Source organism: Triticum urartu, chromosome 1A, assembly GCF_056163025.1.
Source record: "Triticum urartu cultivar PI428250 chromosome 1A, HENAU_Tu73, whole genome shotgun sequence".
Taxonomy (NCBI): Eukaryota; Viridiplantae; Streptophyta; class Magnoliopsida; order Poales; family Poaceae; genus Triticum; species Triticum urartu.
The window spans coordinates 516,919,043-516,933,758 of NC_141873.1; the positions used below are offsets into that span (position 1 = coordinate 516,919,043).

A 14,716-nucleotide genomic window follows, 5' to 3' on the forward strand; every position below is an offset into this window, starting at 1 on the left:
AGATGAAGAATTATATCCTTGGGTGATCCTACATAAACACAGTTCATAGTAACGTGAAGATACCAATAAATGACCAATCATTTTTTCATGATTCTTTATATGTAATTCTTTCTTGACCCTCATTCCGTTTGTACCTAATGAAGGAAAATCTACATGTAGAAGTACATATTTAATAAGTACATATCATATACTCGTAATAACATGATGTAACTGAAAGGAAAAACTAATTAAGTTTTACATGCAAGCAAGTAAATAACTATAGTAACAGTAACGTGCTAGTGTGGCACGGCACAAAACAACAAAAATCCACCCCCTCGTGGAAAGCGAGAGTGGGAGAGTAGAAGAAGAAGATGGGTGAGAGAATAGGAAGAGGTGCGACTCGCATATGTTCGCTTTCTCTGCTTCCTCGACCGTGGCTCCATGAAGAGCATGTAGCAGGCGGTACCATGAAGGCATACAGATCCGCAAAGAAAAATAATTAAAAATGCATGAAGTAGTAGAGCCTACTCAAATAATATGGCAACCAAAGGATTTGGAGGTCGAGAAAAAAGCATGAACGACCAGAGCTAGATCAAAAAATACACCAACAAAAATCTTGAAGGATAAAAAATAGACTTGCCACCAGTAGTACTTACTCAGAGAAGGAATTAATTCTTCTTATGTAATAACAATACAACGTCTCCAAGAGTTGAGTCATAGGGCGTTGTTCTATAATAAACAGGCTAATTGGGAGAGAGGAGGCGCACCAAATAATTGAGTGAAAACAGGGCGAGAGAAGGAGCAATAAATAATTGAGGGAACTGAACATGCAAAAGAAGAAGAAAAAAAGGCACCTTGTGGTTGCCTTTGCTACAGCTTCAGCTATCGATCTGCAACGACGATCTGCCACGGCCTCGTCGGTAGAGCGCGTCAATTGGTCTGCACCGGCTTGCACACTGCCAGGTAAGTCAGCATACCTTAGCCACCCCCACTCTTGGCTCTCTGCAACCAACTAAATCCTCATCTTCTCGGGCAGGATCCGAGAGGTGTTGGAGGCGACCAAGCATAGGTAGCTGATGGCTGATGTGAGAGATGCATGGATTCGTAATAGGAGACACCACACTGATGTTGGAGAGGATGGGATTGATGCCCCTCCAATGTTGAAATTTAGCAGGGGCAAGGGGAAGTCATTCGAGAGCCGGCGGATTCGTTGCTTCTGGCAGCAGAGTCGTGGACTCGTGATAGAGATGGCCGGGGTTGGGCGCATCGATGGTGCGGGTAGCAGCGTTGTCCCGAGGCATCAGCTTCTCATCTTGACGGAGTATCTGACACTGACCGCTGCGCACCTGACGACGACCTGCAGCAGAGAAGCTCTATCCTAGTCGGCCAGAGGCGGTGGTGGGTGCTGCACCGGATCGCGCCCAAGGGCTTGTGCCAGAGCGGTGGGTAGTAGGGGCCCTGCCGGTGGTGCTTGGCTGGTGGTTGACAGCGACAGTGGCATATCGGTGGAGGTAGCGTTTTTTGGGGTAATATATCGATTGAGGTAGCGATGATAGGGCAGCGTAACATGCAAGCAGATCAACCGATGGGCTTCACCTTTACTAGGGGCTGGGGCGCGCCTCTTGAGGAGGACCCTCTGCGGTGCTAGGTAGGTATCCGCCCCTTGGATTGCCTTTTTTTTTCTAATTGGTGGCAGACATGCAGATATAGCTGAAAGCAGATTCAGTTTGAGGTGGCAATCAGTTGTATAGCTGGTTAAACTATGCATTTAGATGTATGTTAGCTGCTTCAAAATGAAGGGGACACAGTTTTTGATACTGGCATACATAATCGTACATTCTGTCCAAAAGTGGAGCCACAGTTCAAAATAGGGTAAAGCTCAGTTAACAGCTCCGACAGGCGGCAGTGGCAGTCGCGGATGATCTATCTAAATCCGGTGAATGACGGCTTCTCAAAATAAAATAGACATTGCTGATGGCTCGACGACGCACTCCATGACAAGCTTGGCAAGGAAGAGGTTGTCAACAAGGAGGCGCTCCCTAAGCCCTTGAAACTGCAGTAAACCAGTGGAGCATCCACGAGCAGGCCTCCATCTTAAGTATCTGAAGAAAACACAAGCGGAAGCCAAATGAGTCCACACTATTTGATGGTTTACAAATGTTAGCAAAAACCAAAAGAAAAATTGGCCCACAACTTAACTATACATCTACAAAGAAGCATTTCATCCGCGTCTGAAACTTAAGAAAGATCTACTGACCAACGACCAATAGTTTCTGATCCTTTCATTAACAAAAATAATAGGCGTTTTTATACAATATATAAGTGCTGGTTGCTGCTAAGTAATATGCATCTTTTTTAAGATGCACACTCCAACATGTTGGACTATACTTAATGGTTACCGAGATAGAACAATGCAGGCTGATCATGAACAAACAAAAGATAGGTAACTAAGAAGATGCCAAGATCGTGAGCTAGTTGTGTGTACATATGATAGAGAGATGGTACATTCATGAGCAAGCTGAGCGACCTTTGCCTCTCCTGAGGACGGAGCCGAGCTTCTCTACTGCCCGCGCACACTAATCCATCTAGGTAATACACAAAGCCAGGTTTGGGAGCGGCATGCCTTGTGTCCTTCAGTGGTGCACCTCTTGAGTGTTTATACGTGTGCACCTATCTTGCTTATGAACATTCATGTATAGGGAACATAAACAAGAGCCATACATTGGTAAATTTAAACCTTCTGCTCCATAGAGATACAAAGGAAGATAAAAAGAGCTCCCTACACGAGGTTGGTGGCAGCGGATCTCGACTGGAGGAGGTGTTGGGCGACAAGCGACCTTGTCGTGCTCCGATCTAGGTAGAGTGGTCGCCAGGCACGCCAGCCGGCATTTCTTCGTCCGCCGAACGTAACATAACAAATGACAATAAACTGAAACTAAGGAGCTGTTCGGGATCTCTCTGCTCTGCAACTCCGCTGCGGAGCGGAGCGGCATGCAGTTATATTTTGGTGAGCTGCTAACAGGGTGCTCCGTGAGCTCCGCTCCCTAGCGAAGGAGTAGAGGGTTGCCGAACACAGCTTGAAACATAGAATTGTAACTAAGTAGCTTAAATAGAGTGAACAACATATGGGAAATCAAATGCATGAAATGATTGCACACGGAGAGAATTTGTTGATTTAAATATGTCATCAGTATATTAGTTGGTTGTCAATCTTCTGAGGGAAAAGATGTTGGCAGAGGTTGGTCTTGCTTTCATTCGTCATCAAGATTTTTCTCAAGGAAAATTTTGAGACCCCCCACATTCTAGTTGTTTAAGCTGAACTACTTGCACTTGTTTTGTATTTAACTGCCTAATGCTATCTCTAATGCAGCAACTTCTCTTAAATATTGATTCTCAACATAAATTACATGTTATAATGCTAGCCACTACATCACTAAACAAAGTACGCTTGTGCAGGGTTTAATTTTTGCATGTACCTTGTAGTTACGAAGGAAGTAGCTGAAGCAAATAATGTTGAGTATCTTCATCGGCTCGTTCACATGGCTTGGGTGGTAGATGTACACGGGAAGCTTGATGATCCTGAAATGAACTTGAGCCAGCCGTGGAAAGATGAGTTTGTCATAAAAAATAATATGAAGATGCCATATGTATACATATGGGCACTATCTCTGATTCAGAATAAAGATCAAAGATAGCAGACGTCAACATGGATATGCATGCATTTCCAAGGGAGCAGACGAGTAAAGGCACCTCATCTGATCTACCACTATCTGCTACACTAATTTGTAGTACCATGTAAACCCAGCGATTCAGGCAACTAAGACCGTGAGAGACTGAGAACCGCGACAAATGAAGCCACGCTGTTTTGTCAAGTTAGCACAACCATATCCAATGTAATCCGAAGTATCAAATAAATTCCGGGATGCCACTTTCACAACCGATCTAGGGAATGTAATTAAGCTTCAGTAAATTGAAAAACAATTCAGGCAACCACAACATCTCATATAAGAACAATAAAATTAATTGGTCAGCAGACCTTAATGAAATACATCTTGTGTAATATCTAGCAGGCACGTAACAAGTAGCGCTTGCCCAATCTCTCTGCAAAAGAATAATTATCTGGGAAAGTATTTTTTTAAAATAGTCTTTGAAGGCAAGTATCTTTGATGGCTAATATAATCTGGGCATTGTTTGTTGCACTACATTACAATTTTTCTTAGACAATATGAAGATGTTCAACAATATCCAATGAACTATATATAGATCATTTTGTTAAGTCAACCTTTCGATACAACAACAGCGAGGGCCTAAGCGGGGAAGTATTCACCTGGGCTTGCAACACCGGTGGAGCCGAGCGTGCCAAGGCATCCAGGACGCTAGTCCCTGGTCCAAGTCTGACCAGGACTGCTAGCAAACTCCCAAAGACCTGGAGATTATTGATGAGGATCAAAAGTAAGAAATATATCCATCAGTAAAAGGCCCAAACAACTTCCTCCTATGCAGTATTGCACCATTATTATTATCTGCAGGGAAAGAGCTAGAGTTATTGTAAATATCTCATGTCTTATGTTCTCATGTAAATGGAGACCTCACAGATCACAATTGCATACATACACATCTTGATTAAACAGTGAGCCAATGCGATGACCTCTTTGATTGGTAGGGTAAGTTCTTTGATTAATAGGATATGATTAGGTAGAAGTCAACATATGGTCTAATTTTTGTAGTTACCAGTAACTTGGAAGATATCTCAGAAGCACCTAATCTGTTGGCATTAATTTAGAAGCAATAAAGAGATAATTACATAGACATGGGCGAGCACCTAAAGAACGGCGTCACAGATGTTCCCCTTCACAACCTCCTCGAGGTTCATGTTGTCCAGCTAATCATGGACGAGGAGCCCATTGACGACGGGCGCCAGGTGCTTGAGTGTGTGCAGCGCGAGGTTGACATATGCTGCCTGCGCGAGCTCGTAGCAGCTCTCCACGCCCATCGCCTCATCGTCCAGGACCTTAATCTTAGACATGGCTGCTTCTCCCTCCTTTACTCCATGTATGATGATCTGAATGGGAAGTAACAATCAAAATGGCATCTAATATTTACGTATTCAGGAGGTAAATGCAGAGTTAAAGACAAAGTCCATCCATGATGATCTGAATGTTCTTTCAAAAAAATGATGATCTGAATGGGAAGTAACAATTAAAATGGCATCTAATATTTATGTATTAAGGAGGTGAATGTAGAGTTAAAGACAAAGTCCATCCATGATGATCTGAATGGAAAGTAACAATCAAAATGGCATCTAATTTATGTATTCAGGAGGTAAATGCAGAATTAAAGACAAAGTCCATCCATGATGATCTGAATGGGAAGTAACAATCAAAATGGCATCTAATATTTATGTATTCAGGAGGTAATGCACAATTAAAGCCAGTCGTAGCATGGATACTTACTTTCACCTGATCCTGTATGGCATCTCTCTCAACCACTATATCTTCCATTTTAGCTTGCTTAGCAGCATTAGAACTGACCCTCGGTCTGGTTTTTTCAAGGGTCTTAATTTCTTTGACCAGTCACCTCTCCTCGTCTAAAGATATGCTCTCATGACTTATGTGTTGATTCAATCTCTTGATCCAGGAAGAATGAAAGGAGAAAATGCAAAAAAAAAAAATCAGAATTCCAAATGAGAAGAGGTAGAGTTATCAAAGGGCTGATCATACCTCATGCTCAAGCTCTTCAACAGAAGAGCACAAGCCTGCACTCTCTGCTCACATAACATTATTTTCGGCATGGAACTCGCCTAAACACTTCCTGAAAGTTTTTATCTCCTCCATCTCCTCGTTAAAAGCCTAATTATATTGCCTGTTCTCAGCACTCAACGACCTTAGAGAACAGCGGCACGCTGAGTCTGCAGGGAGGTGTGAAGTTTCATCACTATACTTAAAGCAGGCACATTGATCCACTGGTTGTCTACTTCAACGGAACACGTGCATGGAGGGTGAAAAGAACAATATAGTCAGACAATTGCTCATAAATCAAATATAAGAAAGAGCTAGATGGACATACTGTGTCCAGAATACATATACCCTCCTGTTAAAAACAGAATGCAGACCCTACCTCATCTAAGAAGAATGCCAACAAATCTTGAAATAAAATCAAGCGTACAAGCCTGCACAAAAACAATCAATATGCAATACGAGTAACATTTGATTACAGATTTCACGCGATGTACCAATGTGCAGTGAATTCAATATATCCTATGAATAAGGAATTGCCTTTTTTAGGGAAAAATGCTTAACAATACCCATCTAGGCCACAAGGTCAAGCAAACTTAACATTTAACTTGGGATGCAAAGCCACGTATAGCTGCCAATAAAATTGTGCTATACTAAATCAATATTGACTTTTGCAGGAGCTTCACTAAATAAATGTAAGCAAAATGAATCTTAAAAAATAGTTGTGCAAATTATAACAACTCCCAAGAGAGCAAACAATCAGTGCTTTGTCCATGGATTTAGATCTGGAAGAACCTGCAACAACTATATGAAAGAAGAATACAACAGCTCATCTTCTCTGAACACAAAACCACACCGACGTCAGGTCATACCAGTTACTGAAGAAAGCTTCAGGGCATCATCAACTGCAGTAGCATCGACTGAGATATGCCTCTGCTTGTGCTGCGGTATGCCCAAAACCTGCCTCTGAACCAAAGCTGATCCTCCAACGGAGCCCTCGGAATCACAACACCATCATTACATAGCTTGGTTAACTAATCTGAGAAGATCTTTGACAGGGTAAAACGAAAATGAATAATCTGAAAGCTAGCACAATTTACCTAGATGAAGTATGCAAAGCACGACAGCCCCTAAAGTCGTTGCCGTCGGCCAGGCCTTGCATGAACCCGCTACTTCGCTGAGATACACTGAGCTGGGACAATTCGGTCTGAAATAAAATATGATGGCTACGGAGGATTCAGAAGGCAAGAAATTTGCTTTCTTCCAACATACATGGTCTGCTGAACTAAACTTCGTTTCAGCGGGCTTTGACAAAAATCTGTAACTGCAAACATCAAACTTGTGTGCCCATCCTACATCAAACTTTAAACCTGCCGGATTAAATATTTCAGGTTAGGCTCAGATCAGTGTACTTTATGAGTGTTAAGTGTAATTTCTAAATAGCAGAGAAACCATAACATCTAACCACAACCCAGCATCTTGTACAAGCTAACATCATATCTGAAAGAGGAAATGTCGACAACAGGTGACGGTACCATGATCCACGACTGAGCAAAGTTATCTATAATCCTCGGTGAACATCATAAATTAGGATCAACAAAACTGACAAACTAAGAGTAACTTTATAATCTATAATCCACACCAAAATTCCTGCATATAATCCGAACAATAAAGTAAATAAAATGGTGTAACTTGGTTCTTAATTTATCTAAAAGCAGAAAATGCTAGAGAATTTGGCAGTCAGGTTATATAGCAGCAATCATCTAAATTAAATAACTCAACAGCAAAACTGTGCTACTGTCAGATCACTAATATTTTGTTTGTGTTACAACATGAAGGATGCTTTTCTACTCTAGAGGGCATGTTAATTGTGTACTGGTGTGCTCTCAAAATTACTTATAAGAATTAGAAGAAGTTTGCACAGGAAATATATTCTCATTAATGGTGTTTTCCCAGGAACGACAAAGTAAATAGACGAACAGAAGAGAGCTCACCCTGCATAAACGTGAACGGCACAGCCATGGGAACGACAACCACAAGGCCTGTAAATCAGTAGCAGATAACACCACAATGTACCATGGATCTGTAAAGTATAATACCTATTAAAAAGGTAAGAAATTCCAGGAAATGGTAACAGACAAATTAATACAATTAAACTGTCAGCTTTCTAATTTTCAGGTCTCAGCAGCTAAAGGCCCGTCCTAAATATATCAATGAGTAATTGCTAGGATGTTTCACACACAAATTGAGCTAAAATTATACCTACCCTACCTTTACTACATGCTCTCACTTCACCGCTTCATATACTGGACACTAAACTATTCAAACATCTAGCATAATATTGGCATTCATTTGTATGCAAATCAGATTTGATTGCAAATAATTTTATCTTCCATCTCCTTAATGGATTTTCAACAACAGAGCTTTCTCCTGTTATATGCCTCAAAAAGTAACAACAAAAAAAATAATTTTCTGAACGCGAACACATTCAGATAAGAAAAAAATGAGGCATCATATAACAGTATAAATGTGCTTCAGTGTCACTGAAAAATATTACCTTCCATCGCTTGATTTTGCCCAGCAGTGAAAGCCATTGAAGATACAATATGTCTGAATCAACCGAATATAGCAATAATTCAGTTCAATGTGGGAATATACCTGCAGAAAAGAATTTAGCAGCCAAATATAAATGGCAATCTCAAATTAGTTTATAAATATGCAAGGCACCTCCCTATCTATCGGTTGTTTTTTTTTCTGAATCTGCGCCTATCAAGTGTGTCCTCTGAATAAACAGACATCTCAGGGCTCTCCGAACTATATTGTACGGTGCTAATGAATCTAATGCTTACAGGTAGGGTCAATTAATGAAACAAGTAAAACCATGTTTGCATAAACAGGTATAACCCACGAAACAGTTCCTCTCGAAGCTTATTGTTCTCTTGAAAAACAAAATTCTTCTTCCAGCACCGAGCAGAGCAGAGCACATCAGATCTCGGTTGCTCGACAGAAACCAAGACGAAATTGTGCCCACGCAAGAGCGCAGCTCGAATCGTAGACAAGAGGATAAGGAGGCCCCCGGTCAGATCGGAACCGAATGGACTGCCCTGCCGTTCGTCAGCGCATCAACTCAGGGAGAGAGAGGCCGAATCCCCTCAACATATTATCCAACTATCCAGGAAGCAGAGAGGATGGATGGGTGGATGGATGAATGGACGAGTGGATTCGAGAAGTGGGAGGAAGGTGCAGGGGTACCTTCTTGTAGGTCAACGGGGAGAAGAGGGTTGGAGCGGGGCGGGCGTGTCTGGCGACCTCCTTCCTCTCTCTTTCTTCTGGACGAAGGAAACAACCAGTGCGGTGGGGCAGCGACGAAGCCAATCGCGCGCCTGTTCTCATCTCCTCGCGCAACCGTCCAAATCCTACGTGGACATCGCGAGCCGGCGGCCCTGATGCACACCTTATTGTTTTGGATGGGCTTCTACACTAACGCATCAGCCACGGGAAGACGAAAGGGTGATCAGAGTTGAATACAATTTGTTGACAAAATGAAAAATAAAATAATTGCTGAGATAGCACTGTTGCTGAGGTGGACATGTTGCATGTGAAGAGAAATAAGGTAGTGGGGATGAACTATTTAGGTATTATAGATTATAGATACGTTCCTAGAGAAAGACTAAGTTAAAAGATATTGTAAGCAATTGTGCGGACTAAGGCTGTAGTCTGAGGATTGTCTTCACTGCTACACAGAAGGCTTCTGTCCTTGATGCACCGCTCAGTGTGCCAACCCCTCTGGCGTCGTGTGTGGATGTTGTGAACATCTGGTAGACACGTTCTGATGACTACCTGATAGTTTAGTGCGTCATGCTTTACGGCTTAGAGTCGGGGCTCCAAAAGCGTTTTGAATGCCATAGAACATATGAGATGTTCAAAGAGCTGAAATTGGTATTTCAGGCTCATGCCCGTGTTGAGAGGTTGAGATCTCTGACAAGACCTTTGCCTACAAGGAGGAGAATAGCCCAGCCAGTGAGCGAAGATAGATCTAGGTATTGCCATCTTTGTGTTGAAAATATGCACTAGAGGCAATAATAAAATGGTTATTATTATATTTCCTTGTTCATGATAATTGTCTATTGTTCATGATATAATTGTATTAACCGGAAACCGTAATACATGTGTGAATACATAGATCATATTATGTCCCTAGTAAGCCTCTAGTTGACTAGCTCGTTGATCAATAGATGATCATGGTTTCCTGACCATGGACATTGGATGTCATTGATAACGGGATCACATCATTAGGAGAATGATATAATGGACAAGACCCAATCTTAAGCGAAGCACAAGATCGTGTAGTTCATTTGCTAAAGCTTTTCTAATGTCAAGTATCATTTCCTTAGACCATGAGATTGTGCAACTCCCGGATACTGTAGGAATACTTTGGGTGTACCAAACGTCACAATGTAACTGGGTGGCTATAAAGGTGCACTACAGGTATCTTCAAAAGTGTCTGTTGGGTTGGCATGAATCGAGACTGGGATTTGTCACTCCGTATGACAGAGAGGTATCTCTGGGCCCACTTGGTGATCCATCATCATAATGAGCTCAATGTGACTAAGGAGTTAGCCACGTGATCATGTGTTACGGAACAAGTAAAGAGACTTGCCAGTAACAAGATTGAACGAGGTATGGGGATACCGACGATCGAATCTCGGGCAAGAAACATACCGATGGACAAAGGGAATTGAATACGAGATTGATTAAATCCCCCACATCATGGTTCATCCGATGAGATCATCGTGGAACATGTAGGAGCCAACATGGGTATCCAGATCCCGCTGTTGGTTATTGGCTGGAGAGATGTCTCGGTCATGTCTACATGGTTCCCGAACCCGTAGGGTCTACACACTTAAGGATCAGTGACGCTAGAGTTGTTATGGGAAATAGTATGTGGTTATCGAAGGTTATTAGGAGTCCCAGATGAGATCCCGGACATGACGAGGAGTTCCAGAATGGTCCGAGGGTGAAGATCGATATATTGGATGAAGGGTATTGGAGTCCGGAATTGTTCCGGGGGTACCGGGAGACGACCAGCGTGTCCGAAAGGGGTTTCGGAGGCCCCGGAAGCGTTGGGGGCGTTATGGGCCAAGGGGAGGGGGCACATCAGCCCACTAAAGGGCTGAGCGCCCCTCCCACCCCATCTCAAGTAACTTGGAGAGGTGGTGGCGCCTCCCCTAGGGCAGCCACCCCTCCCGGCTTGGGGGGCAAGTTTCCTAGGGGTGGGGGCGCCCAAACCCATCTAGGGTTTCCCCTGTGGTCGCCGCCCCTCCCCTAGGGAACCCTAGGGCGCCTCCTCCACCCCTTCCCCTATATATAGTGAAGGAGAGAGAGGGCAGCGGCACACCCTTCCCCTGGCGTAGCCCCTCTCCCTCTCCTACACCTCCTCCTCCTCCGTAGCGCTTGGCTAAGCCCTGCCGGAGAACCACGAGTTCCATCACCACCACGCCGTCGTGCTGTCAGAGTTCTCCCTCAACTTCTCCTCTCCCCTTGCTGGATCAAGAAGGAGGAGACGTCCCCGGGTTGTACGTGTGTTGAACGGGGAGGCGCCGTTGTTCGGCGCTTAGATCGGAATCGACCACGATCTGAATCGCTGCGTGTACGACTCCACCAACCACGTTCTTGTAACGCTTCCGCTTAGCGATCTTCAAGGGTATGAAGATGCACTTCCTCTCTCTCATTGCTAGTATCTTCTATATTGATCTTGGTGACACGTAAATTTTTTGAATTATTGCTACGTTCCCCAACACTTTGGTAGGCAATCCATAAGTGGCTCTCATAATAGATTCATATGGTAATTTAATTTTCTTTCTAGGGAAGTGTTCCATACCTTTCCTTAACGGAAATTGGAATCTAATATTCCCTTCCTTCATATCAATAATTGCACCAATCGTTCTAAGGAAAGGTCTACCAAGAATAATAGGACATGAAGGATTGCAATCTATATCAAGAACAATGAAATCTACGGGCACATAGTTCCTATTTTCAACAATAAGAACATCATTAATTCTTCCCATAGGTTTATTAATAGTGGAATCCGCAAGGTGCAAGTTTAAAGAACAATCATCAATATCATGAAAACCTAGCAAATCACACAAAGTTTTTGGAATCGTGGAAACAGTAGCACCCAAATAACACAAAGCATAGCACTCATGAGCTTTAATTTTAATTTTTATTGTTGATTCCCACTCATCATAAAGTTTTCTAGGGATAGAAACTTCCAACTCAAGTTTTTCTTCATAAGATTGCATCAAAGCATCAACGATATTGTCAGGACCCCGATTCCAAGTCACATCGATCTAGCCGGTAACACCTCATATCACTTTGCGGCCTCACGCACGGTATTCCCACGGGTGTCGCCTTACCATGGCCCGGGACCATTTGCACCTTTTGGCTCACGTATATGATAGTGTTGCTAGCATCCATATGACAGAGAACCCGGGCCGACATGACTAGTCGTGAACCCAAAGTGGCACTAACTTACGGGGACAGGCATACATGAATCAACATCGAGCATGTCGGTCAGCAGTGTGTGAATCCGGCTGTAGCACTGGGCTAACAGAACTCCGGTGAACCGGGCTGTAGCAGGCTAGGCAGGACTCCGGATGTCACCGTGTGACATTTCCCCGAAGGGACAGACACAGGAACGAAGTGAATCACATGCCGGCCAGTCAAGTGTTCCGGAGCAGTAGTGCTGGGCTAGCAGGACTCCGGTGAACCGGGCTGTAGCGGACTACTATGGCTCATGAAAGCACAAGACTACATTTCCCCATAAGAGAGGCTACCAAGGATAAACAACTAGGTTATCGGATCCCACACATACCAAGCATTTCAATCATACACACAATATGCTCAATATGTGCAATACAACATGGCATCACAACAAGACTCTACGACTCAAAGTATTTATTCATTAGGCTCCGAGGAGCGAGATATTACAAACATGGGTCTCATGACCCAACAATCATAGCATACAAACAAAGCACATGCGGAAGCTTAACATGTCTGAGTACAGACATCTATAAATGAAAAGGGCTGAGAAGCCTGACTATCTACTAGATCCTGCCGAGGGCACAAGATCGTAGCTGAGGTAACAAGCTAAACATCGAAGTCCACGTGAAACTACTAGCGAGACTGAAGTCTCTCTGCAAAACATAAAATAAGCAAACGTGAGTACAAATGTACCCAGCAAGACTTACATCAGAACTAACTACATATGCATCGGTATCAACAAAGGGGGTGGTGGTGTTTAACTGCAACAAGCCAGCTCTGACTCAGTGGCTAACCTGAACTACGACTACAAGTAACTCTTTTGAGGTGGCGCACACGAGTCCACAAATTCACCATACCAATACACCACTATGGATCCGCTCCCGCCTCCCTGCGAGAACACCATCCATAGCACTCACGCTTATCTTGCGAGTTTTAGAGTATCCACTTTCACTTGTCTATGAACTATGCAAGGGGTCCAAGTTTCCATATCTGAGGAATCCGGCTATTCGAATAGATAATGATAACCCTGCAGGGGTGTACTTCTTCACACACGCTCTCGCAACTTACCACCATGTACACATCGTGTATCTCGGCAACCTTCAAGCGGAAGCCTGGCGAGGGAGTCAGCCACGACCTGACTAACCAACAAGTCTCTAGTCCAGGTTTATTGCCTATTCGGGTTCCATCCGCAAGGAGATCCGGCTGGGGTGTCGCTCACGGCCCCAAACGATGTGAGCAGGGTTCCCAAGCCCACCATCCGGGTGCCACCAGGTACACCGTGCCACTATGCCTAGTCTGTCCCAAGCCCACCTGTACCGGGTGCCACTTGGTAGACTACTAACACTACCTACAAACACCAGAAACTAGTTGCAACTCCTGGACAGAGATCAGGTTGATTAATAAGTCGAGAGAGCTTGGAGCGCCCGGAGCCCAATGTGTGGTAGTAACTGTTCATGGATCACAAACACAGAACTCAGTTCCTGAGGACGGCTGCAATGAGACAACCCACCATGTACTCCTACATGGCCTCTCACCGCTACCTTTACCAAATCATGTTCACACACTTAGCTCTCAACGGTAGGACATGTTCACCACGTTCCAATTCATTCCCGATGAATCGGACTTGACTCAACTCTAAGCAGTAGCAGGCATGACGACAAGCATGAATGAGTAGGCACATCAGGGCTCAAACAATTCCTACTCATGCTAGTGGGTTTCATCTATTTACTGTGGCAATGACAGGTCATGCAGGGGAAAGGGGTTCAAGTACCGCAGCATGTAACAGTTGAATCGTTGTTGTCCTAATGCAGTAAAAAAGAGCAGGAGCGAGAGAGTGGGATTGTATCGGAATGAACAAGGGGGTTTTGCTTGCCTAGCACTTCTGAAGATAGTATAGCTCTTCATCGGTGTCATCGATCACATCGTCGAAACCACGTCTACTGAGAGGGGACAAACACCGGCAAACAAGGAAGAAACACAATCAATGCAATGCAACAATATGATGTATGATCATGACATGGCAACATGCTGGTGTTTGGGCTAATGCAACAGAAAGTCATTTTAATTGAAGTGGAATTCAAAACTACATCAAATTCCAACTCCAAACCTATTATGAAATTTGCCCTAATCATGTTTCATCCTAAACAGTGAGGTTAACTTGCTCAAACATGCATTAAAATGGTACAGATGGATTCCTTGAATTTTTCTGATAATTTTTCATATATAAATTATTTCATTTGGAGCTATAGATTAATTTCTATGATTTTTCAAAGTTTTGGATATTTTCTGAATTAAACAAATCATTTAAGATTTATTTAAATTCCAGAAAAGGATTACTGTGTCAGCCTGACATCATCATGACGTCAGCAGGTCAACAGGGCACGGTCCAGGTCAAACCTGACCAGTGGGACCCACTGGTCAGTGACCCTGAGACACTTAGTGTCACAGACAGGTGGGTC

The 14,716-nt window shown here is 43.5% G+C and overlaps 1 protein-coding gene across 18 annotated transcripts; it reads right to left on the bottom strand.

The window, feature by feature from the left end:
- Positions 1-1,773: 1,773 nt before the first annotated feature.
- On the bottom strand, positions 1,774-9,125 carry LOC125524303 (proton pump-interactor BIP103). Of its 18 annotated transcripts, none has more exons than XM_087528011.1 (12): positions 8,967-9,125; positions 8,272-8,372; positions 7,709-7,756; positions 6,987-7,084; positions 6,587-6,891; positions 6,097-6,148; positions 5,700-5,949; positions 5,433-5,606; positions 4,802-5,041; positions 4,307-4,405; positions 3,456-3,568; positions 1,774-2,081 (listed from the first exon to the last, which is right to left on the bottom strand). In XM_087528011.1, exons 1-4 carry the CDS (start codon positions 9,105-9,107, stop codon positions 7,072-7,074), a joined length of 303 nt encoding a protein of 100 aa, XP_087384137.1. In that variant the 5' UTR covers positions 9,108-9,125; the 3' UTR covers positions 1,774-2,081; positions 3,456-3,568; positions 4,307-4,405; positions 4,802-5,041; positions 5,433-5,606; positions 5,700-5,949; positions 6,097-6,148; positions 6,587-6,891; positions 6,987-7,071. The 18 variants fall into 18 exon arrangements, 14 of the variants coding, with proteins under 14 accessions (XP_087384137.1, XP_087384134.1, XP_087384130.1 ...); XM_087528008.1 differs by having other exon boundaries at positions 6,587-6,901; XM_087528004.1 differs by having other exon boundaries at positions 6,587-6,906.
- Between the last annotated feature and the right edge of the window lie 5,591 nt (positions 9,126-14,716).

Excerpts from the sequence above, each read along its gene's own strand:
- LOC125524303 (XM_087527988.1), bottom strand. The coding sequence starts at position 9,107 with ATGAGAACAGGCGCGCGATTGGCTTCGTCGCTGCCCCACCGCACTGGT. Across the intron at positions 7,757-8,271 it reads GCAAAATCAAGCGATGGAAG|GCCTTGTGGTTGTCGTTCCC; the intron begins GTAATATTTTTC and ends ACTGATTTACAG. Across the intron at positions 7,365-7,708 it reads GCCGTTCACGTTTATGCAGG|GAATTTTGGTGTGGATTATA; the intron begins GTGAGCTCTCTT and ends GATTATATGCAG.